This window comes from Xenopus laevis, chromosome 1L (genome assembly GCF_017654675.1).
Source record: "Xenopus laevis strain J_2021 chromosome 1L, Xenopus_laevis_v10.1, whole genome shotgun sequence".
Classification (NCBI taxonomy): domain Eukaryota; kingdom Metazoa; phylum Chordata; class Amphibia; order Anura; family Pipidae; genus Xenopus; species Xenopus laevis.
In genome coordinates this window covers 121,937,292-121,962,806 of record NC_054371.1, presented here as the reverse complement: position 1 = coordinate 121,962,806, position 25,515 = coordinate 121,937,292, and the positions used below count along the sequence as shown (strand labels likewise).

Genomic DNA, 25,515 nt, shown 5'->3' with positions numbered 1-25,515 from the left:
GTGTCAGAATCCTCTCCTTTTTATTTAGAAGTAAAAAATGTAAAGGGGTTATTTAGTTTTTTATTCAGCAACTCTCTCTCTCTCTCTCTGTAATTTCAGCAAGCTGTTTGCTAGGGCCCAAACTAACCAACCATGCACTGATTTGAATAAGAGACCAGATTATGGATAGCAGAGGGCCTGAATAGAAAGATGAATAATGAAAAGTAGCAAAACCAATGCATTTGTAGCCTTGCAGAATATTTGTTTTTAGATGGGGTCACTGACCCCTATTTGAAGGCTGGAAAGAGTCAGAATAATAAAAAATACAAAAATTATAAAAAATAAATAAATAAGGAAGACCAACTGAAAAGTTGCTTAGAATTAGCCATTCTATAATATATTAAAAGTTGAACCAGCCCTTTAAGGCATTTAACAGATAAAGTATCAACAGATGCAGTGTACCTTGCTTTACACTTTGAATGCCTCAGAATGGAGAATCTACAGCACCTGCATAAATATACCATAATGCTGCCAGCAAAGATTCCATTTTTACAGTTGGGCATGTCAACTCACCCCTATATTTCATGAGTCACATTCATTTACGCCTTCTCATCTGCAGTAATATGCCTGTCACCCATTGTCATTAATTTGCAACCAAATCCTTTCTTACCTGCTCCATTGAAATGCATAGAATAATCAAAATTCTCTATGTGCCATAGTGCATATAAACAAGTGGAGTGATCTGCAATTTTCATTTTAAACTGAGAAGGGCACCCAGATTTGCAGAGTAAATATATTTTCGAGCAGTGGTGTAAGTAAATGTTACTGGGCCCCACAGCAAATTAATTTTAGGATCACTGACATATCCAGAGGTTGACCTGTTTTACCAATTTATGTTGAAAATTCTCATTAATTAGGGCCTCATGGGGCCCTTATACCTCCTGGACCCCCCTGCAGTTGCAGGGTCTGCTTCCTCTTTAGTTACACCCCTGTTTGGGAGCTTCTGAAGAAATTCACAGGAGAAGAAAACAGGAAAGAAGAATCAAAGCATGCATGCAACATGATCCTACATGTCTGTAAGTTTACACATTACTCCACTCCTCTTCCTCGACACCAACACACTTCTCTTCTTATCACCTCACTGCATTTCTCGGGAGTTCTACCGAATTTAACCACTTTATGTACAAGGACAAGGGAAAATGAGGACTAATCAGATAGTAAAGTATTCTCTCTTTGTATCCTGCTATCTTTTTTGGGTGAGTACAATTCTTCATTACACTTACAGGGCTGGGGATGTGTAACTGTGATCATGTAAAAGGTATGCAGTTATGTCTTCACGGTAGCACCACACATGGGTGTGGAAAGGGGAATTATACAATATATAAAAGTAGATCTCACATTGAAATATGAATCAAAACATATTGGCATAAAGATTCTGTCATTAAGCCTTATTTTATAGCAGATTTCTTTATGTATAAAACTACAACTCTAAACACACCTAATCAAACCAACCAGTTCATTCTTATACTCGAGAAAAAAACAGTGGTCTCTAGTGGACAGGTGAACATTATAGGTTGCAGAATCATTAGTTTATCAGGTGATTTTAATAACATGGGATTACAGTACTTTTACCAACTTGAGGGGAAATTTAGTAAAGGGCGAATTTTCGCCTGGGAAGGCTCCGCCACACTTTGCGCAACTTCACCAGACCTTAATCGCAGTGCATACGCTTATTCATCAAAATGCAAAGTTACGACCTGGCAGATAAATGCTGGCGAGGTGTCGTCAGCAAAAATTCATTAGTGAGACTACTACACCTACAAAGTGAAGATTTGGGCCAACTGCATTAGTGAGAACACTTCATAGCACGGTCGGACTGGGGGACCCGGGGTCTGCTGCCGCCGCCGCTCTGACCCTGCTTTATTGTGAACTTTCGCTAGCTTTCATTTCTGCCTCGTGAAACTTCATTAACACTAGGGATGCACCGAATCCACTATTTTGGATTCGGCCAACCCCCAAATCCTTTGTGAAAGATTCTTCCGAATACCGATTTTGCATATGCAAATTAGTGGTGGGAAGGGGAAAACATTTTTTACTTCCTTGTTTTCTGACAAAAAGTCATGTGATTTCCCTCCCCGCCCTAATTTGCATATGCAAATTAGGATTCGGATTCAGTTTGGACAGGCAGATGGATTTGGCGGAATCCGAATCCTGCTGAAAAAGGCCGAATCCTGGACAATTCCCAAAACCTGGATTCGGTGCATCCCTAATTAACACACACCCTTAGGTCAATGGAATAAGGCAGGTACATATAGGTCATATATATATGTCTTTATTAGAGATGTTGGTGAAATTGCTTGAAGTGGACACATTATTAAAAATGTCCAAGGAAGCAAAATAAAAATAGATCCTCTAATGCCCTAGACATGAGCCCACCCTAAAACAAATGTGGCATGAGCTTCAAAAAAATTAACAGTTACAACTTTTAAACATAATCCCACTTTAAAATATGAAAAAACACCAGCATTTTGTCTTTTTTTATGACTTTATGGCATAAAGACGTCACTGATATAGGATTGAGGAGGATGTAGCTTCATCTTATCAGTTCGCCAGGTATAACCTGGTGAAACAGACTCTGGCAAAAGGGGTAAAGTAGTGGAAAATCTGCACTTTGATGAATTTGCGGAGTAACGATCGTTCACCTGAGCGAAAATTCACCTGGCCAAAGGGTGCAAAACGTCATTAGTGCTGAGCTCTTACTCTAGCAAAATGTCCCTGTGAAGTGTCGTTTTGGCAAATTTTCGCTAGTGACAGCCACTTTGCTCTTTAGTAAATCTGCCCCATGGAATAATGCTATGCAAAACAGAATGAATGAACATGTTGCCTACATCAGGTGGAATTAATGTTTGGACAGTCATTGTTTTGCAAGTTTTAACATTCCTAAATACAAAGGCAACAGTGCGTTATTCAGAAAAGTTCTCTATTAATGGGCAGGCTGGTTTCACCTTGCAAATAGTACAAACCACGTACGTTTAAAAGTCATTATTCTGAATCTGTATGAAGGGACATTGGCATAGAATCTATAAGTCCATATGAAGGGAAAATCTATATAATGTAGTTTCCACTGTTCCTTTAGTCAAGTCGCATATGTAATAAAAAAAAAAAACACAAATTTTGCCCAGATGCAATTACCCGTAGTGACCAACAATATGTTTGTAAATATGCTTGTAAATTCCAGTAAATGCTACCTGCCAATTGTTTGCTATAGGTTAGTGCAGCTGAATAAACTTAGTATCTCACTCCCAAGGTAATTATAAAGTAAATAAAGTACCCCTATTGTAAAATATAAGGATATTATAAGTTACAGAAAAGTTCCATGACCCTATAAAAATATGAGGCCCAAGGCCGAGTCATGGAACTCCGAGGTGACTTCTAATATCCTCATATTTTGCAACAGGGGGTACTTTATTTATTATACTGCACAAGTTTCAGTGAGTCATGTGACAAAAATGACATCACTAAGCTCCGATTATAACCAATGACATCACTAAACACCATTTGTAAGGATATCATTTACAGGAAATTCATGGCTCTTGTGTATTATATGTGCTTACTTGGAGGAGAGGAATGTTACTTGGTTTTGGAGAGCAATCCTCTCCCAGTGCATTAGAATAACCCTCTTCTTTTGCATGGTATATGCCCCCTTTAAGATTGTAAGCTACTGTCAGGGGCAGCAGGGTCAGACTGGGGGGCTGGGGGCCCACCGGGGCTTCTGCCTAAGGGCCCCTCTCTGGCCCCCTGGGACTGCTGCCTCAGGACTCCGCATGTGCACAAGTGTGCTCACGCGCAGAGCGTTATTGCCACGACCAACAGGTCAAGTCAGGAAGCAAAGCAGGGTGCGGATCTGGGCCGAATCCAGTCCGACCCTAAGGGGCAGTTACTTGGTCTGCATATATAAAGTGGTGGATTTTGGTGCAAACAATAAATACTCACACTTTTCTGCACTGAAATCCACTCCATGTGTCTGCTCCCAGGCCATGCAGTGAGAACAGTCAGAGTGGAAGTGAGTTTCTAGGTCTGCACTTATACTATACTTAGGCCAAGAAACTCCCCTGTGCAGCAGTAGTAGTAACAAAATCATAAAACCTAAGTGAGAGAGATATTGGTGTTTAATATAACATATTAAAACTTAAATTAAAGGTGAATTAGCCCTTCAACCAGGAAGATGCTCTCTGAATATTATCTGAATGTAAAACCAGAGTGTAAACCCCTTTCAGAATTGTTGTGATGCGTTTCACCTCTCTTGCTCTTTTGCTGTGTAGGTTGCTAGTGGTTTGATGATTGCAGTGGGGATCTATGCCAAATTCTGCAAAGAAACAAGTGAGTAGACGTTAGAGGATTGTGATGATGCTTGCTGTCAGTCCTGCCTTTATCTGATCCACAGCAACTCCACCCAGTTCTGTTATCATACATCTGCAAGCAGCTATAACATGTTAACTACCCTGAGACACATTATTTTCCCTTGTATGCCCCCCTTTCATTTATAGACAGGTTTTTTTATATATATATATATATATATATATATATATATATATATATATATATATATATATATATATATATGTATGGATGCCCCATAAAGACCTGTGCCTAAGCGGCATTGTAGCGTGTGCTTGTCTTTTGCGATTGCGCACCCCAGCTTTGGCAGTTTGGCAGAAACTGCCAGGAGGGCCCTTCGATTTGCAGCCCCAGTGGGCCCCCAAGGCTCCAGTCCTGAATGTCTGCACTCAAGTCTTCTGTTATTGTGGGTGCTGGGCCAATTTGCAATGCATAAATAGTTCAGGACCCGCACTCAAATACTAGTAAATTATAAAACTTTATTGTTCATACTTGTTCATGAGCAGGACCATGAGCAATTTCAATATATCTTGGTCAAATTGTTCAATTTACCAATGTTTTGGGACCCTAAATTGAATTTTCCACGGGGCCCAGTAACATTTAGGGGCACATTTACTAAGCTCGAGTGAAGGATTCAAATGAAAAAAACGTAGAATTTCGAAGTTTTTTGTTGGCTACTTTGACCATCGAATTGGCTACTTCGACCTTCGACTACGACTTTGACTCAGAATTGAACGATTCGAACTAAAAATCATTCGAACATTCGACCATTCGATAGTCGAAGTACTGTCTCTTTAAAAAATACTTTGACTACCTACCTACTTCGCCACCTGAAACCTACCGAGCACCAATGTTAGCCTATGGGAAAGGTCCCCATAGGCTTTCTGCGATCAAAGGAAAATCGTTCGATCGATGAATTAAAATCATTCGAATCGTTAGATCGAATGATTTTTCCTTCAATCGAACGAATTGCGGTAAATCCTTCAACTTCGATATTCGAAGTTGAAGGATTTTACTTCGATAGTCGAATATCGAGGGTTAATTAACCCTCAATATTCGAACAATAGTAAATGTGCCCCTTAGTAACACCACTGTAAATGAGACCATATAAGTATCCGCCTAAATCCTTAACTAACTGACCTTCAGACTGGGCCCCCTAGAAGGGCCAGTCCAACACTTTTGAAACTTTTGTCAATTTTCATATTAAGCACTTTATTCACTAAGATGAAAATCTATAAAAAATCTATTCATTTCATGCAATGGACAGTGTCTGTGAGTACTTTATACTCACCACCCATTCAGTAGTTTTGTGCTGAGTATCTCTAATTGTATTTTATTAATCAAACTGTCTTCCAAGAGATAAATGATTCATTCTATGCCCTCTCTTGTTCTATTAGCTATTGTGGATTCTCTGACCACAGACCCAGCGCTTATAGTAACAGCTGTGGGAATACTTATGTTTGCCATAACCTTCGTTGGATGCATGGGAGCCTTACGGGATCTACACATATTGCTCAAGATTGTGAGTAGATAGTCATAAGTTCACAACAGTCAAGTAACACAAATGAAGTCCCATTAATTATATTTAGTTCAGAATAACTAATCCAGTAACACCAAGTTCAGCAGCTTTCTGGGGGTCCTTGCTGCCCTAAAACAGCCTTTCTGATGCACCCGGCACTTACCATTCCAAGCTCTGGAGTGGGCCATGGGTCGGTATGTTGAAGAGTTTATATTCTTATCTGACGGCCAGTTTCCCCCTGCTTTAAACATATACAATGTTTAGTTAGCAGTGCTACTAGATCATAGGATTGCTATGGCACAAAGGGCAACTTTGAATGTCATTTCATCCGTAATTATCAGCTCGAGTGGGTAACGAAAGCAAGATGATGATCCTTCTGTTGACTTGAGAACTGTTTTCCAACTGTTCTCCAGCCAGTGTTGGTCAGGATTGCTGGGCCAAAATACATGTACCGAAAACTGTATAAAACTTTCATAAGATTTTAATAAGCCATTAACATATAACAGGAATGGGATATATTATGCCAAATGCTTGGGACCTGGAGTCATTCCTTAGTATGGCACACCATTGCTCTAGGGCAGTGATCCCCAACCAGTAGCTCGTGAGCAACATGTTGCTCTCCAACCCCTTGGATGTTGCTCTCAGTGGTCTCAAAGCAGGAGCTTATTTTTGAATTCCAGGCTTGGAGGTAAGTTTTATTTGCATAAAAACCATGTGCACTGCCAAACAGAGCCTCAATGTAGGTTGACAATCCACATAGGAGCTACCAAATGGCCAAGCACAGCACTTACTTAGCACCCCAAGAACATTTTTCATGCTAGCGTTGCTCCTCAACTCCTTTAACTTCTCTATGTTGTTCACGTGTTCAAAAGGTTGGGGATCCCTGCTCTAGGGAAATTGGCATTCCAGTATTTCAAAAGCCTCTGGATAATGGATATCTGAATAGTTAGAAACTGGCAGGTTATAAGACTGCCTAACAAGTGAAAACTTACTGCAGTTGCATAGCCCCTTCTGGAAGACAGTGTTGCTGCATATAAGGGTAGGCATGAGTGTGGCCTCTTTAATGCACTGCCATATTGCATATCCTGCATCTGATTATAGTACGCTTCTCAAGAGTAAATAATCTTGCTTCTTCCTTTTGCAGTTTGCCTGGATGCTACTCATAGTGCTGATCCTACAGTTTGTGGCAGCTGTCCTTGGTTTTATGTTCTCAGGGATGGTAAGAACTTTCCTGTGGACTGAGAATATGCAACATCACAGTGAGCAAATTAATCAATTGCAGTAGCTTGTTTTTATACTTGTAACACTATTGCTAAATAGGGCACCTAAAAATTCCCTTAGCCTGATCGTGAGTAGGAATAATAGACATTGGTAGGCATTTTGGTTAAGGGCATTACTGCTGACTTGCTATTTGTCTTTATTATAATTTATTTTCCTGTTCCTGTTCTCTACTTCCTGTATATATGGAGCAGTCCCATATGCCATGTTAGTAATGAATGATGTGCTTGTCTGACTGCTTCACTTGTAGTAACACAACATATTCATTGAACCTAATGTTTTCCAAGTAGTTTATTATAAATACCAGTTACTTTAGATCCCTTATACTCTGGTAGGTCCTCTAAGAGCTGTCAACGTTGATGCCGGGGGATTTTAGGTGTTCCCCACCTCCATGACATGGCACAGAATGCTCACTGTTTTAGGCATCTGTAGTTCATAAACAATCAGGTGTAACTCTAGGATTCCATGTATAGAGGAGCCAGCAGCTTTTTCCTCAATATATGACCATGGAAATGTTGAGTGCACAGGTATTCCAACAAGTCACCTTTCACGACTCCAATCTGTTCTAAACGCGGCCGCTAGACTCATTCATCTAGCTCGCCGCTCAACATCAGCTGCTCCCATATGTATGTCCCTTCACTGGCTCCCAATCTCTTCTAGAATCAAATTCAAATTACTTACACTCACATTCAAGGCCCTTAATAATGAAACCCCTCCCTATATTTCATCTCTAATCTCCAAATACACTCCTTCACGAAACCTACGCTCTGCTTCTGATCTTCGCCTCACTTCTCCTCTGGTCACTTCTGCCCATTCTCGTCTACAAGACTTCTCTCGGGCTTCTGCTTTTCTCTGGAACTCTCTGCCACAAGCTGTCAGACTTTCTCCTTCCTTCCAAACTTTCAAGCGCTCCTTAAAGACCCATCTGTTTAAAGAGGCCTATTCGTTGTACCTTAATTAATCATTGCTGTATCAAAAATGACAAAGTGTTTATATGATCCTTTTGTCTCAATTGTACCCTAACCTTTTAGTTTGTAAACCCTATTGTACTCTGTAATCCTTGTCTGTTATCCACCATTTATTCCCTGTTTGCTATAACTGCAGTAAAGCACTGCGTATCTTGACAGCGCTATATAAATAAATGATGATGATGATGATGAGTGACTTCAAACTGCATCATACTTTATAATGAAGATGACATTATTCCCTGTTTAAAAGCCACTGGGTGGGATCTACTGATTTTGGTTTAAGAATTTGTATTTTCTCAACCTTTAATCCCAGCATTGCTTTAACATGTTTGATGCTGGCACAAAACTGGTGCTATACCACAGAGGCGGGTTGATATCTGTAGATGCTCCTGTTCTTATTTATTTAAGTGTTACATACATAGGCTTATAGTGGAATAGTTTATGCTGACTTTTGCATTTCTGCAGGTTCTAGAGAAAGTCTCTTCTGTAATGACAAGAGCTATTAATCGATATCGAGAAGATCTGGACCTCCAGAATTTTATTGATTATTTACAGAAAAAGGTGAGAACGAATACTCTGAGACAGAGAACCGAATGACTTTCCCCTGGGACCTAATTAGTGTAGTAACAAAAGTGGATGCGGCTTTAAAAAAGTGGTCATTCCACATGGCATAAATAAACGTGTAATAGTGTCAAAGCTGAGGGATGTGGTCAGTAGAATTTATGGGCAGGGGAAGTTTGTACCTATGATGCCCAACATTAGTGCCCCTCAGTAAGACCAAAACAAATTAACATTTACACATTAACAGTTCATGTAAATGCTTTCATTTTTGGGATATACCTGTGATTGTGGATTTGAAGACATTTAACTGGAAATAGGTCCCTACCCAGTAAGATATTGTTATGGATAGTGAGTGCCTCTTGGTATTATTACTATAATAACGATGCTTATTATCTTCTCCTTGTCTTCAAGTTTGAATGCTGCGGAGTGTCTAATTACCGAGACTGGTCACAGAATCTCTACTTCTACTGCTCAGAGTCTAACCCAAGCCTAGAGAAATGTGGGGTGCCATACTCCTGCTGCATCAAAGAGAAAGGGCAGGTAACCAACCCGTTAAGAGTCACACAAGTGTACACAGTCGTACAAGGAGCTCTATCATCTGCTGTGCTGTTGTCTGATAGAATCCCTCAGTTCTGAAAGAAAATCATTCATCTTTGCTATCAGGCAAATTAATAGTAATACTGATGTTTCCCAAAATATTCACTGGTGATTGAGTTTGAGTTCTCTAAAGAGTGTTGGCTGCCTCATCCCAAGATTTTAATTTCTACTACCAATAAGTAATTATCAAAGGTCGAATTTTGAATTCATGTGAGTCCCTTAAATTCGAATATACTCGAAATTCGACTAGGGGTTATTTAAAGGGGGATCCGTCACCCAAAAAAATTATTCAAAATCCTATTTTATCACATTTGTCATGCAAAATTAACTTTAATTACACAATATAAATTATTTGAATTTTGTTTCCTTCAGTCTGGGAATTCATAATTATAGCAAGCAGGAAGGAGCCATTTTGTGGACACTGTTATTAAGGAAAGCCTTGCATCATCTCAGAATCTTGTTTGTGCACCAGAATGGGGGATCCAATGTCTATCCCCATGCCCTGGCTACACAATTAAATTGTAAAGAGAAAGCTGAATGTGGGGAACTCTAGGAAGTGCTGAATGGAAAGTAAAAGTAATTGTCTGCCCCGTCTCTATGCCCAGGGCATAGAGGAGGGGCAGGTAATATTTGATTGACAGCTGAGATTTTTAAATGAGCTTACAACAGCTATGAATAATTTAATTAAAAAATAGAAATTGGAATTCATGTTTAATTTGAAAAGGACTTTTATTATACAGATTTTTGTGTCTGGGTGACAAGGCCACTTTAAGAAAAAAAATCGAATATCTAAAACAAATTTTACCGACCTGAAAATTCGAATAGAATTCAATTTAAATTCGACCAAACTCGATTTGAGTTTTTTCTCTGAAAAAAACTCGAATGTCGGGAAGGCTACAAACATCTCCAAATTGATCACTGGACCTCTCCCATTGACTTATACACGAATTCGCCAGGTTTTAGGTGGCGAATAGTCAAATTCTATTCTTATAGGGCTAGAGTATGATAAATCTCGAAAATCGTATCCACATTTTTTTTAAAAAAAAACTTCAAATGAAGTTTGGATAATTCCCTAGTCAAATTTGACAGTTTTGACCATAAACAAAATTCAAAAATTCCAATTTTCAATTCGACCCTTAATAAATCTGTCCCTAAATATATGGTTATAAAGACTTTATTCAGTACGGGGCTAAAGTAGATGAACCTTCAGAAGTTGAAACTTCATCTAGATATTGCCACACCCCCTCTCCATTCATCTGGCCCCACCCTCAGATCAAACTGCTAATATTGCATCTCCCTGTACAAGAAGGTAAGGCAGACCCAAAAATGTTGTCCAACTGTTCCTCTGTGGTTGCTGGTTGGAATCAGCTGGAATGGCATGGGTTAGCCAGCAGTGGAAGTTTTCGTTTAAAAACATTGGAGGAGCCACAGTTCCCTGCTAAATCCATTTGTTTATATATATATATATATATATATATATATATATATATATATATATATATATATATGTGATAAAAACTCATGCTTCTTTAAATCACAGAAAGTTATAAATACCATGTGCGGTTACCAGACTCAGAACCTCATGCAGTGGGATGCTGATGATATGATATACGTGGAAGGTTGTTTGGACAAAATAGTGAGCTGGGGTCGAGGAAATCTCCTGCTCCTAGGTGGCCTTGCAATGGGACTGATCTTCTTAGAGGTAAGCAAATTATTTATGGGTACAATGGATGTGTTATTTTCAGCTAAGAAAATAAAGGGAAATAATTATTGATGTAAAACCAACATGCTTTCTAGAACTGATTATTTTATGATAATGGAGGTGTAAAGAGAAATGGTTTTTCAAGGATAAAGGTATATGGGGGGTTAATAATAGGTTACTCATACACATATGCCTATGGGGTCCTTGAGAGACGGGACTGACCAGTTATCACCTGGTTATGTCAGATTTTTATTTAGTTACAGCAACCCTATACTAAAGTGCAACAAGTGCTAATGTGTGTGCAGTGCAATTTGCACCAGGTAGGAACCAACAAAGGCCACAGTAGATGGATGTTACTTTTAAATGGACATGACTAGTGCTAGGTACAGTGATAAGCAAGGCCACGGTTATTCAGTAGAGCTATGTAGTTCAGCTGAGGGGGAGAGGCTTCATGTGGACCAATATAAGCAATATTACTCCAAGTATCAGTCTTGGCTGGTGGTACACCGGAGAAAAAAACCCGGTGGGCCCCAGCACAGGCCTGCTCCCCTGAGCCAATTAATAGAAGAAAAGCAGGTATGGTGGGGAAGGGGGGGAAGACAGTGGAGGGGGATTGCTTCTGGTGCGGGGCCTGTGGATTTGGAGGAGAGGCTGTTGCAATAGGTGTGTGGGCCATTGATGCAGCAGCCCTGTTGGGCGAGGACCCCCCCCCTTTCCCATCCGACACTGCAAAGCATGCTGATAAATGTACCTGTCCGTCATTCAACAACAGCTGGAGAGCAGCGCAGGCACATCACGGATATATGATCTGCTAAATAGTAATGCTATTTTCTTCTCATTTCCTAGATTTTTGTGGCCTCTTTGGCTGTTATTCTAATTTACCAGATCAATTTCATAATGGAGAGGAGAAAAAGCACTGTGCCACAAAGTCGCAGACAGACTCTGAATGAGGGGGAGAAAGTGGAAGAGGCAGATTTCACACACACAACCCCATCCGAATATGAAGAGCAGAATTAGAGTAGTGCCCAGAGGAGATGGCAGTAATGCCTGGGAATCATCTCTCCTGGGAAAAATAACTGTATATCAGACTTAAAACTGTGAAAAGGCTCAGATTTGGCATTGCAGCCTCACAAGTGACGCAATATCATGAAAATCTGGTGTAGCCTTCTTGGTTTTTTATATAAACCAACATGGAATTCTATGCGGAGGCATTTTTAAACAAAAGAATAAAAAAATACAAATATATTTATTGTATTTTCTGTGAATAAATACAGAAAATGAATTTTCAGGCTGGTGTGTAAAGATTGATAATGTTTCTGCATTACCCTTGTGGCAATAATGCACCTGCCAGGATCCAATTTACATTCTGAATCAACCTCTACTTTGTCTTCTACACATTTCTCTGTTATACATATCACTGTGAGTACAGGTATGGGATCCATTATATGGAAACCTGTTATACAGAAAGCTCAGAATTAGCGCCCATAGACTCCATTTTATTCCAATAATCCAAAATGTTTTAAATAATTATTTCCTTTTTCTCTGTAATAATAAAACAGAACCTTGTACTTGATCCCAACTAAGATATAAATAATCCTTATCGGAAGCAAAACCAGCCTATTGGATTTATTTAATGTTTACATGATTTTCTAGTAGACATAAAGTATGAAGATCCAAATGACAGAATGGTGTTATCCAGTAAATCCCAGGTCCTGAGCATTCTGAATAATAGGTCCCTTTGATAACAGGTTTCAGGATAACAGATCCCATACCTGTATTAGTAAGCAGTATGGTAACTCCTGTGTACTGTACAGAAAAACCTATGTATATACATATATATATATCAGGCCGTTTATTTCATGTGGGCAGTGATGGAGTCCACAATGGTTGTACTAGTGTCTGGTTGCTGACAAGTTCCACAACTCTTGTTCTGTAGCAGCAGGCAACATACATTGAATTACTGTACAATTTTTACGTCTTAGGAGATCTCTGGGCAAAGGCAGGAATGCACTAGAATGTTTGGTATGGCTATGAATGAGCCAGTGCATATATAATTGCTGCTCTGGTAGTTCTACTGGGGAAACTTGTGGTTGAGTTGGAAAGCCTTCAGGTGTATGTAATAAATGGCCAGTAACATTAAAAAGAGAAGACATTTTAATTACATTTCAAGTTTGTATCCGTTGATCCAGTACCTACAAATATTTCTTGCAAACAAATTGACTTCTACATGACTTCGACAGGTGGTGTATTTTCGGATTCAAGCTATTTCCAGGGACGGGGTATAATAAATCTCAAGAAAATCAAGTTATTTAAAAAAAAAAAAAAAAAAAAATCAAAAACTTTTTTTTTTGAACCTTAAAATTTTGACACCAAAATAACCTTGAAAACTCGAATTTTTCATGGAAAACACAAGTTGAGCCTTAATAAATCTGCCCTTAGATGTGACAGGAGCAGATTAGGTTTGAAAGAGAAGAGCTATTGATGAGGTCCAGGTTATGAGATCCAGAAAGCTCTGAATTACAGGAAGGCATTCTCCCATAGGGGCAAATTTACTAAAAGGGTGAAGTGTCTAACGCTGGCGAAAATTCGCCAGCTTTAAGTCGTTCAGGCACTTTGCCGATTTACTAATGGGCGCAGGTGTAACTTCGCTAGCGAAAGAGACAGACGCTAGCGATCATTCGCACTCTATCGTCAGGCCAATTTTCACTCTGGCGAATGGACGTAACTCCGCAAATTCACTAAGATGTGGATTTTACTGAACGTTACCTCTTGCGCCAGACTTGCCTTCACCAGCTCAGACCAGGCGAAGTGCAATGGAGTGCATAGGACTTCCTCAATTTGTAGTGATAGCCTGCAAAGGTCTGTAAAAAATGTTTTGGGTACCCGGGTTCCCCCATACATTTCCTAACATATGGAACATAAACTATACACTGGGCTCATGTGTAGGGCATTATAACAATTTTATTTTCTTTATTAAAGTTCCCTGGACTTGTGTAATGTAATGTATTTGCTGCAACATATACGTCCATGTAACTTTTCCCGCCGTATGCAAATTAGCCAACGCTAGCGCATCACATTTAAGTGAATTAGCATTGTCCTGGTGAATTTACGCCAGGCGAAGTGTTGCGATGGCTGCGTAGCCATCGATGGCGAATTTTTGCCGGTTAGTGAATTTGTCCCATAGATTCCTCTGCAATAATAAAACAATACCTTGTACTTGATCCAAACTAAGATAAAATGAATTCTTATTGGAGGCAAAACCATCCTATTGAGTTTAATGCATGTTTAAATCTTATTTTAGTAGACTTAAAATCATGGAGATCCAAATTACAGAAAGACCCTTTATCTGGAAAACTCCAGGTCCCGAGCATTCTGGATAACAGGTCCCATACCTATATTTGCACTGAATACTAATGCAGAAATGCAATGATCCTTTAACAGAAGTTTAAAACGTCTCTTGATCTCCTATTGTTATAAATAAAGTTTTTCTTTTTTTTTTTTAATCTTCGGTCTCCCATTTATAAACAAAATGAACAAACCCCTCTCTGAAATAAAAACTTTTAAAATAAAAATGAAACTGTATCTTCAATTACAACTTTATTCGACAAAGATAAGTGAGCGTTGCATGGAACCTGCACATTTCCAGTAAGTAACATCAGATGGACTGGGCCACATTAAATAGGAACATATTCTGGATGTTTTTATATATATACAGCTGTGAAAACCAAATGGCAGGGTGAGTAAAGACACAGGGAAAACAGCAGAGAGAGATATTGGAGCACAAGATCAGGAGCATCCCATTAGTATACATTATTAGGGAGTATGACAAGGAACTGCCTTTGGCTTATTTCAGTGTTTGAATACACGGGTTAGCCGGCTGTTTGGTCAAATTCAGAGAAGCATCAGAGTGACAGATGACATTCAAACCAAGTCTTTATAAAACAAATTTTTTGTTTCTATCATAGCTCTATAAAGTGCAAAAAGGAAATCATTGTTCAGTAACTACATATAGGGTCTCATATACATTCAGTTTCAGTACATTCAGAACCCAACATGATAAACCCAAGCAGGGTATCAACTGCTCAGCTCACCCATCCCAACATTCAGTTTTACCCTAGCCAAATAATGTGCGGACAATATCTACTGAACCAAACTAATGCTACAGGTTAGATGAGCCATTATTAACTCTATCACACGCAGAAACAATGTGCCAAATGAAATAGCCGTAATACCGGAAAAAAGTTGTTCTATATATAATGAAATCTAAAAATTGGAATGTTGCTGGCAAGATAAAACATGTAAAAGGTGTCTTGTGTAAAGTTAGTACCCAAAGGCTGTTTGTTCTGTAACCAAGGGGATACGTTTGCAAAATTTGCTTCAGGTCATACAACCCACAGCAAAAAAACCAGCAGTCAGTATCAAGAAAGTTAAAAATATGAAATTGAAAATTTAATGAATTGCTTTGGTTTTGAAGCAAACTTCTTCAAAACCAAAAATGCACATCTCAAAATGTAACATGGACCATTACTTTTTATATGTTTTTATTTTGCATTTGAGTAAAATTCAACACAACAACAACAAGCTAGCCCTTGGGCCAGGAAGAAAAGAGGAAGAAGGAAGAGTGACACCAAGCAAGGAAAGAGAGAAGAGAAAGAGATGGACGCTTACTTTAATCAAATGCTTATCTTATACATGGGCAATAAGGCACTCAAAGGGGAATTTGTCAGACTGGACCCCCTAAAGCCCACCAGAGAACTTGACATCCAGGACCAGCTATCATGACAATTAGATAATTTCAGTGCCAAATATCATAAAGGTTATATAGGCTCATGGTGAATATAAAGGGCTAATGGGCTACTCTGTCTGGTCCAAGTCCAACCCTATTTTCATCCAGGGTTTTATATAAACATTAAATAAAAATACATTGTTATAGGTAATTATACATATGGCACCTGCCATGATTGGTTTCCTTCCTTCCTGGTCTTCACTAATTAAGTCCAGTAAGCAGCTCTTACACAATGGAGTACCCTTGATTTGCCGACAAGAGAAGCCACACAAAACATATTCTTCTTTGCCACCTCCAAACCTAACAATTAACTGAGGGGCGAGAGATTAGTAAAGAGCATTTAGAAGAAGTTATCGACCATATGTACCGTATGTTTTGCTGGTTAATGGAAACTATGCTCCCCTGTCTAGCAAACCTCAAAGAAAACACATCTGTGTGCATATTGTGAATTAATGAATACGAATACAAGTCTCAGCAACCATTATTGCACATCTCCCAGGGCAGGAGTTAAAACTGAGGCTCGCAAATGCATAGGTCAGGGATGGCCCATCATGCAACATGTTCTTTCCAGTCCTAACTCCGGCCCTGACATCTACAGTAATTAGAACAGCATAAGGAATACAAGGCTGCTGTTTCTTTAAAATAGTGTAGTCAGTGAAGACCTACAATTTCAAGTACTGAAACAACTCCAAAGATGTAAACGCAGCAATTTGTAGGCAGCTTTATGTTATGATTAATACTGAAGTATAGTTTCTCTTGCTGCCAGTTAAAGCCGCTAAGCTGGCACCAATTCTAATAAGAAGAATAGGACTAAAAGCTGAGTACCTCTAGTAAAAACCTAACACAAACAACGTCCTGCAGTGCTACTGTAAGAGGCTCATTTAGCAAAGGTTGAATGTTGAATTCATGTGAAATTTTTCTTTTAATTCGAATATACTCACAATTCGACTCGGAGGTTATTTAAGAAAAGATTTGAATGGCTAATATTTGATTGAATGGTTCCGACCCAAAAACTCGAATCATATTAGTTTCGTATTCAATTTCTCCTGAAAAAAACCTCACATGTCAGGAAGGCTAATAACATCTACAAATGGCTCATTGACATGAACTCGGCAGGTTTTAGGTTGCAGATATTCCATGGCTAAGCAGGGATAAAATTTTGAATGTGTGAATTTTGACACTCAAAATTTGAATTTACTATTTGACCCTTGATAAATCTGCCCCTAAAGCTGGCCATAGACACAAAGATTTGATCGTAGGAATCTCTTTTTCGTCTGATTTTCGAGACGTGTGTGGAGTGTCCAGACAATTTTCGGCTACCGATAATATCTCTGCATGTATTGCGATCTGACTATATCAGTGGGAGACTGTCACCAGCTTTTAACGGACATAACTTTTGTACGATTGCTGTCAGGGGCAGAACATTGTCTGATCTGTTCTTTTACTACCGTACTTGATCTGAATGGTAAGTGGCAGGTCGGAGATGGCACCTAACGTTCGTCTGATGTGAAGGTAAATCTGCACGTCTATGTCGAGCTTAAGTGTAATTATCAGTAGAACAGACTTTGCAGTCCAACATGCAAATGTAACTCAGTCACAGTGTTAGACATTGTTGTAACAGTCATCCTGTTCTAAAGCAAATAAACCTTCATAACTATTGGTTGGCCCCACCAATGGGCGTCAGACTCTCAGTCTTGCAGACTGTGCCGAGATGTTTGTTGCGTGTGTTTTCTACATGTTATGGAATGAAACTAGTGTTAGGAATGATAAGGCAGAGAATTTTGCTTTCTTTTTTTGAACTGAAAGCCTCAAAACAGGGGCACAGACCCAAACTAGTGTTTCCCAGCCCTGAGTCAGAAGAAACGCATGAACTAAAACTCCCAGTATAATCTAAACCTTGATCGCATGTCCAAGAATGCAGAGAACTGCATTGCAGCAGCACCAGGAGACCTGAGACTGATGACTGCTGACTAACCATGCTAAAAACACATCTAGCCAAAGAACCGTCCAATATACTGAGACACTGTGGGTAAATAAATGGGCATGATCAATGTATCTTGGCATCAGTGTTCTGCTGTCTTTTTTCTTTCACTGTGGCTGTCCGGGATCTAGCAATTACAATGAATATGGATGAATTGAAAGAAACATACTTGATGTTACAGTTTATAAAAAAAAAGATGGATAAATAGTTGCTGCATCTGTGTGCAGAATCTGTCTTTTGCATAAAACAAAACTAAAAAAAAAAAGTTTATCTTTATAAAAACCTCCACAATGCACATCCTACCATTCTCACGCACGTTTGGCCTTTGTGTTAATACACATATTTATATAAAACAAAATATTAAAAGCTTTATAATATACACATATATAAAAATATGACTGTAGCGGGTGAACAGCATAAGGCAAAATGAACTCACCTTTGGTCCGATCATATTACAAGACTGGGAATAAAATTGAGGGCTAACAACGGAACGACTACTGCCAGCAAGTGGAGGATTCACAACAGGAATGAAAATCCCCTCTATAACCTGCCAGACTACAATGAAAGACTCAATGTGCCTTTCCCCCCCCCCCCCAAAACAGTTATTTGAAATGCCAGTTCAATGTAAATTCCTTTGCTATCAAAGGGATATTTCTAGTAGAAGATTTACCATGGGTAGATAGCCGACATGGAAAATAAGTCTTTGATCCTAAAGGTCAGACTCGTCGGGGCAAGGGATCTGCAGGTGTGGGTCTGAAAAGCGGCGCTTGAGTTTGGCTGTAGGCTCGTACTCTAGTGCTCCATGTACAGTTCCCATTTCTGTTCCCTCTGGGACATAGACTGACTGAATATTGTCCGTCCTTCTTCCTGGCTGTTCTCTTCGCCGTACCGAACTAGACTCCTCAGCAGCATCTGTGGCTTTTGTTACACCTGGGGGTAACCGGATGTTGGAAGTTGGCATAACGGGATTCTTCCTGTGAATCCTCATCTTGGCCAGAAAAGAAGATGGTCTGCGCTTGAAACTAGTTTGGTTCACAGACATGGTAAAAAGGGGAGCCTGTGCCTGAACGCTCTCAGAGGGTGCCTGGGACTGATTAAAAGCAGGTGCAGCTGAAAAAAGGATGATAGAAGTTAATATTATTTATGAGAGAATTAGCAACTCTCAACTTTTTTTTTTTTTTTTACAATGTTCAAAAAGCAAAACGATTTATAGAGCAAATTAATGCTTACATTACCACAGTTTTAAAAAACAATATACCATACATATATCAGTCTATAGTCCCTAAATGTTCACTAAAACACCGGTCTCTCAACACAGGTTTCATAGCAGATAACTATTGTAATGGGCAGAGCTTATCTGCTATGTACTATGTAACCTGTGCCTTTTCTCTTTTTATCCAGCTTGAATGGCTGCCCCCATGGCTAAACGAAATGCAGATGCACACCTGGTCCCTCTTTCAACGTTCACGGTGCATGGAACATAGGAGGACGGCACCTGACGAAGGGGTACGCCCCCGAAACGTTGTAACCTGTTTGGCTTGACATTAAACACGGGTAATAACCCTTGAGCAGATTTCGTGTGCTGGATTAATTCTATTTATGCCCCCATGGCTACACAGCAGCTTGTCTATATAAACTATAGTAGTCTTTCTAAAGCAAACACACAGCTTCTACCAGTGCATGCTAACTCTACTGTATATTATGGGGCAGATCTACTAAGCTCGAATGAATGGTTCGAATGTCAAAAAGTTTGAAGTAAATTTTTGGGTAGTTCAACCATCGACTTCACAACTCAGACTCCACAGCTCTGTCTCAAACAGCGTCTCATGCCCATCATGACAGAGTGGCTGAAATATCAGACTTATCGCTAGTAACCAGTGAGATACTGGGCATTCTATATAACGTGTGCAGCCTCACACTAACATGACTACTCAGTAATTAATCCCCCATGTGTTGCATAGCCTAACAAGCCTCTTTTTATGGAGCATGTCCATTATTTAGGCTCTAAGCCTTTGGACCTCCCCTCTGCGGACAACTTCAAGGCCCAACCTGGGGGCTGCTGCCAGCAAAGTTGAAGTAACAATGGAAATATTTACCTCCTTACACATTGATTTCCTTGTATTATAGCAAGACTGCACATATTTTGTACATTTGAACAAGCTGCATGCAACGCACTTTCGTTAGCTTTTTTGTAAAATGGTAATAATAGGGGACACACTACCTTAATACTGACCTTCCATTTCTGTCTGGGACAGCTTCTCATCTAGCAAACTCTCTGTGCTGTTAGATGTCTCAGAATCCATATTTTCTTCATCTGAACCCCTCTGCTCCAGTTCTGGGAGGCGGTAGGTGATATCTTCCCTAAAGGGTATGGATAGGGAAAGTAATGAGGCACATTCCATTACACATAATGATTTGGGAAGGAGAGATACCTTGCCAACCATTAAACATAAGAATAGTTGTAGTACTGCTTACTTTTCCTCTTTAATGGTCTTTATTCTGTCGATTAGTATCTGTGATTCTCGGACAGTGTCAGAGTCTGACAGATGCTCTTCTTGCACCGCATCCAGATCAGGCAAACCGTTACCATTTGATGTCTGGCTTTTACTCTATAGGAAACAAGCAGAGGACATACAGTTTGCGTGTTATATACTAAATTAAGGGAGAATGATGCTTTGGTAAAATGATTGTCATTATTATTGTCATCTGTATACTGTAACTTTACAGGAAAGTTTCACATTTCTAATAATAAATGCAGAGTGGCAGCTCATATTTTACATATAAAACTGGGACGATCACATAATACAGTTTTCATAAGCAGATATATAGTACATTAGTGCGCTACCTTCTACTGAGACTATGGGCCAAGTCCATAACAAAGACCCCAATTCCTGCCCATGAAGCTTAAAACAGGATTTTTGATACTCACCGTTAAATCTGTTTCTCTGTGGTCGATAGGGGGACACAGGGACTATGGGGTTAAGCTCCACCCTCCAGGAGGCAGGACACTTATTCAAATGAAAAAAGGGGGCGTGCCAGTACTGCGGCTTAACCCCAGGCTAGAGCCAATGTATTCAGTTGGTACCAAAGACCTGCTAATCAAAAAGAAATAAGGAATGCTCATATGAATATTAACGGCAGAACAGATAACTCAGGAAGAAAATCCACCCAAACCAAACTGGTCAAACAACTCGCATAGGGCGGGAAGCCCTGTGTCCCCCTATCGACCACAGAGAAACAGATTTAACGGTGAGTATCAAAAATCCTGTTTTCTCTGTTGTCTCAAGGGGGACACAGGGACTATGGGGACTTAACAAAGCAGCCCCAGAACAGCAGGGTGGGAGCGAGATAAAAAGAGACACATTATTGCACTACCGAGTGCAACACCTTGCGGCCAAAAGCGGCTTCCGCAGAGGAAAACGTGTCAATTTTGTAAAATTTTGTGAAGGTGTGAATGGAGGACCAGGTAGCAGCTCTGCAGATCTGGTCCAAGGAAGCCGAGTTGCGCCAAGCCAAGGAGGCTCCAACCGACCTCGTGGAATGGGCTCGGACGCCCTCAGGCGGAGATTTACCTTTGGCTAGGTAAGCCTGACGAATGGTCTCCCGTAACCATCGAGCAATGGAAGTCTTGGAAGCTGCCAGACCTTTGCGGGCTCCAGAAGGCAGGACGAACAGATTTTGAGACAGTCGAAAATCCTTGGATCGCTGAATATACCAGTGCAGCGCTCGAACAACGTCCAGGCCATGAAGTCTACGCTCCTTGTCGTTCTTGGGATCAGGGCAGAGCGAAGGCAATACAATCTCCTGATTAATGTGAAAGGACGACACCACCTTAGGCAGAAAGGACGGTAAGGTGCGAAGCACCACTTTGTCTTTGTGAAAAACAAGGAAGGCAGGATCGCAAGATAAGGCGCTGAGTTCAGAGACTCTCCGAGTAGATGAGATTGCCACAAGGAAGACAACTTTCCAGGTAAGCCATTGTTCAGAAACAGTCCCGAGAGGCTCGAAGGGGGGATCCAACAGAGCATCCAAAACAGTATTCAGGTCCCAGCCGGGAACCGGTGGACGGAAGGGAGGACTGATGTGCGCTACGCCTTGGAGAAAGGTGCGGACGGAGTCATCCAGAGCCAAACGGTGTTGAAACAATACGGAAAGAGCTGAGACTTGAACCTTTAAGGAACTGAGTTTCAGGCCCAACTGCAGCCCCCGTTGAAGAAAGGACAGTACTCTAGGGACGTTACAGTCAGTGAAGGAAAAAGGGCTGGTGAAGGGAATTGCGGTCTCGTTGCACCAATTCCAATAGTTGCGCCAAACTCTGTGATAAGCTTTAGAGGACGTAGGCTTGCGTGATTGCAGCATAGTAGCAATGACATCCTCCGCTATTCCCTGTCGTTTCCAGATGGCCGCCTCAATAGCCATCCCGTCAAAACGAAGAGGCCCGGGTTGTGGTGGTAGATGGGGCCCTGACGGAGGTCGGTCGGTCCGGAGGGCTAAGCGAACTGGCGGAGCTACGGACATGTCCCGGAGATCCGAGAACCAGGTTCTTCTGGGCCAGAAGGGAGCTATGACCATGACAGTGGCCGGAGACCGCTTGATCTTCTTTAGCACTCGTGGGAGCATGGGAAGAGGCGGGAAGACGTAGGCCAGGTCGAATAGCCAACGTTGAGTCATGGCGTCCACCCCGGCAGCGAGAGGATCCCGTGAGCGAGCGAAGAAAGTGTTCACTTTGCGGTTGGTCCTGGAGGCCATCAGGTCGATTTGAGGACGCCCCCAACGATGAACGAGGTCCGCAAAGGCTTCCGGGTGAAGTTCCCATTCCCCTGGGTCCAGTAGATTGCGGCTGAGAAAATCGGCTCGTGTGTTGTCGACTCCCGGGATGTGAATGGCTGAGAGTCTTGCCGCATTCGATTCTGCCCAACCCAAAATCTGTTGAACCTCCGCCAACGCTGCTCTGCTGCGGGTTCCTCCTTGGCGGTTGATGTATGCGACTGTGGTGGAGTTGTCGCTTTGGACTCTGATCGCTTTGGCCCGGAGAAGAGAGGACCAGTGCCGGAGCTCCAACTTTACGGCGCGGAGTTCCAGGACGTTTATGGAGAGTTTGGACTCCGCGGGAGACAATAGACCTTGTGCGGATTGGGAGTCGAATGTGGCGCCCCACCCTAGAAGACTGGCGTCGGTCGTGAGAATCGTCCAATCCGGCGTCGCCCAGGATTGACCCCTGGCGAGATTGCTGGGCTTGAGCCACCACTGGAGAGATAGCCTGGTGGATGGCAGGAGAGTCATCTTCTGAAGGAGAGATCCCCCCTTCCAGGCAGTGAGAATGTTGGCTTGAAGTGGGCGTAGGTGAAGTTGAGCAAAGGGCACCGCCTCTATGGTGGACACCATCGAACCCAGGACTTTCATGGCCAGGTGGACAGTGGGGGACTGAGAATGCAGTAGGAGTCTGGTCAGAGAGTGTAGTTTCTCCTGTTTCTCGAGGGGGAGAAGGACACGTTGTGTGAGAGTATTGAACTCGAGACCCAGGAAGGTCATCTGGTGACTGGGCAAGAGGTTGGATTTCTTCCAGTTGATGGTCCAACCGAACTCCTGTAGAAGGACAATTGCTCGTCGGAGATTCTCCTTGCTCCTCTCCGCTGTGCTGGCCTTGAGGAGCAGATCGTCCAGATAAGGGGTCACCGAAATCCCCTGAAGACGCAACGCTGCGGCCGTCACCGCCATGAGTTTGGTGAACACCCTGGGGGCTGACGTGAGACCGAAGGGGAGCGCCACAAACTGGAAGTGATGATTCTTGAAGGCGAACCTCAGAAACCGATGATGAGGAGGCCAAATAGGGACGTGAAGGTAAGCATCCTTGATGTCGAGGGACATCAGAAATTCCTTCGACTCCATGCCCCGAATGACTGATCGCAGGGTTTCCATTTTGAAACGAACCGAGCGGATGTACTTGTTGAGGAACTTCAGGTCTAGTACCGGCCTGAAGGACCCGTCTTTCTTGGGGACTAGAAAGAGGTTGGAGTAGAAACCGGAGAAAGTCTCTGACAGGGGCACCGGTACAATGACCCCACTTCGTTCCATCTTGGAGATGCAATCCAGGAAGGCCCGACCCTTGGAGGGACTGGTTGGAATTCTGGACATGAGGAATTTTCGTGGGGGAAGGGACGAAAAATCTAGATGATAACCCTCTGTGATGATCTCGTTGACCCAGGCGTCTGAGGAGTGTCGACTCCACACCTCCCGGAATTGCAGAAGTCTTCCCCCCAAGGACTGCTGCGGTTCCGGAGGGGGTGGCCCGTCAGCCTGAAAGTGGCTTGTCGGAGGAAGACTTGTTCTGGAATTTAGAATTTTTCCAAGTTGGGCGTCCCTTATCAGAAGGTTTGGAGCGAAAGTTGGAGCGTCGAGGCGGACTGTATCTTCTTGAAGATCGTCCAGATTGGCCACGAAAAAATTTCCTTTGACGAAAGGACTGAGTAGGTCTATTCTTAGCTTGTGGAAGGAACGTGCTCTTTCCCCCAGTGGCTTGGGAAATAATTTTCTCGAGTTCCTCACCGAAAAGTCTCTGTCCCTTAAAGGGAATAGAAGTTAGGGACTTCTTAGAGCTGAGGTCAGCAGACCAATTTTTCAACCAGAGAGTTCGCCTAGCGGCTACTGATAGAGCTGAAGTCCGTGCGGTGATCTGTGCGGTATCTAGAGTGGTTTCGGAAAGATAGGCCGATGCCTCAGCGATAGATTGAACAGACGAGACTAGGTCCACTCTGGGAACACCCTCCTGAATATCAGTAAGGAGAGAGTCGGCCCATGCTTGAATGGCTCTGGCTACCCAGGCCGATGCCAGGACTGGGCGAAGGGTAGAACCGGCCGAGGAGTAAACGGCTTTTAGAAACCCTTCAAGACGTCGGTCAGATGGGTCTTTGAATGCCGCCGCGTCTGTGACTGGAAGTGTAGTTGATTTTGACAAACGAGAAACAGGGGCATCAACTGTGGGAGGCATAGACCACTTGTCAACCAATTCCTTAGGAAAAGGGTAGGATTTAGAGAACTTGCGAGTGGCTTGAAATTTTCGTTCAGGATAATTCCACTCTTCTTGTATGATAGCTAGGAGCTGATCGTGAGATGGAAAACAGATGGAGGATTTGTGTTGTCTCTTGAACAAGCTGGAGGATTGAGCTTGCTCCTTTGACTGAGAAACCTTCAACACATCAGAAACACCCTTGATGATATGTTCAATATCGTGTTGAACCTCATGGCCTTTAGCCTCATCTTCAAGTTCCTCTTCATCCTCCGACGACAGTTCGGAGGGGAGGAGTTCACCCTCAGAGTGAGAGGAATCCCCACCTGCGGTTGAACCATCAGAGGGAGTATGGGTCCCAGTGTGTGGTTTGGAAGGCTCTGGTCTCTTGCGTTTTGCGCTGGATCTGTGGCCCAGTCTAGATAAGGCTTTCCCCAAATTATCTGCAATAGCAGGTAGATGTTGAAGGGAGGCTAGAGACTGTGAGAGTTGAAGAGCCCACAGAGGAGCAGGGGGTTCAGAAGAGGGCCCAGCTGCGCTGTCTTGAGGAGTGTCATCTCCTGATGGGGGACCCGGTGATTCTGTGTGAGGAAAATTAGAGCCCCCTGAGACAGGTACAACAGCAGCACCCTTGGAGCAAGATCTGCAGAGAGGATCCCCCTGCCCCCCTGGTATTTTGGATTGGCAATTCTTGCAGGCAAAATAGGTGATCTGTCCTGCTGTTGCTGGTGCTCTGCCCC

The 25,515-nt window shown here is 41.9% G+C and overlaps 2 protein-coding genes across 6 annotated transcripts in view; one reads left to right on the top strand and one right to left on the bottom strand.

Moving 5' to 3' along the window:
- The first annotated feature begins 925 nt into the window (after positions 1 to 925).
- On the top strand, positions 926 to 12,247 carry LOC108713410 (tetraspanin-33). Of its 2 annotated transcripts, none has more exons than XM_018256817.2 (8): positions 926 to 1,055; positions 4,302 to 4,359; positions 5,775 to 5,899; positions 7,041 to 7,115; positions 8,608 to 8,703; positions 9,115 to 9,243; positions 10,841 to 11,002; positions 11,849 to 12,247. In XM_018256817.2, the coding sequence occupies exons 1-8, from the start codon at positions 1,050 to 1,052 to the stop codon at positions 12,017 to 12,019; spliced, it is 822 nt and encodes a 273-aa protein (XP_018112306.1). In that variant the 5' UTR covers positions 926 to 1,049; the 3' UTR covers positions 12,020 to 12,247. The 2 variants fall into 2 exon arrangements, with proteins under 2 accessions (XP_018112306.1, XP_018112303.1); XM_018256814.2 differs by lacking the exon at positions 926 to 1,055 and adding an exon at positions 1,071 to 1,235.
- Positions 12,248 to 14,582: 2,335 nt separating this feature from the next.
- Positions 14,583 to 25,515, bottom strand: part of myo9b.L (myosin IXB L homeolog) — an 88,680-nt gene continuing 77,747 nt past the window's right edge. For 3 of the 4 annotated variants that reach the window (XM_041562997.1, XM_041563000.1, XM_041563004.1), the window contains 3 exons: positions 20,245 to 20,378; positions 20,003 to 20,130; positions 14,583 to 18,879 (listed from right to left, as the gene is read on the bottom strand). In XM_041562997.1, coding sequence (XP_041418931.1) covers positions 18,479 to 18,879; positions 20,003 to 20,130; positions 20,245 to 20,378 — 663 coding nt within the window. In that variant the 3' untranslated portion in view covers positions 14,583 to 18,478. Of the gene's footprint in view, positions 18,880 to 19,990; positions 20,131 to 20,244; positions 20,379 to 25,515 lie in introns of all 4 variants that reach the window. The other variant, XM_041563006.1, reaches the window with a different exon arrangement.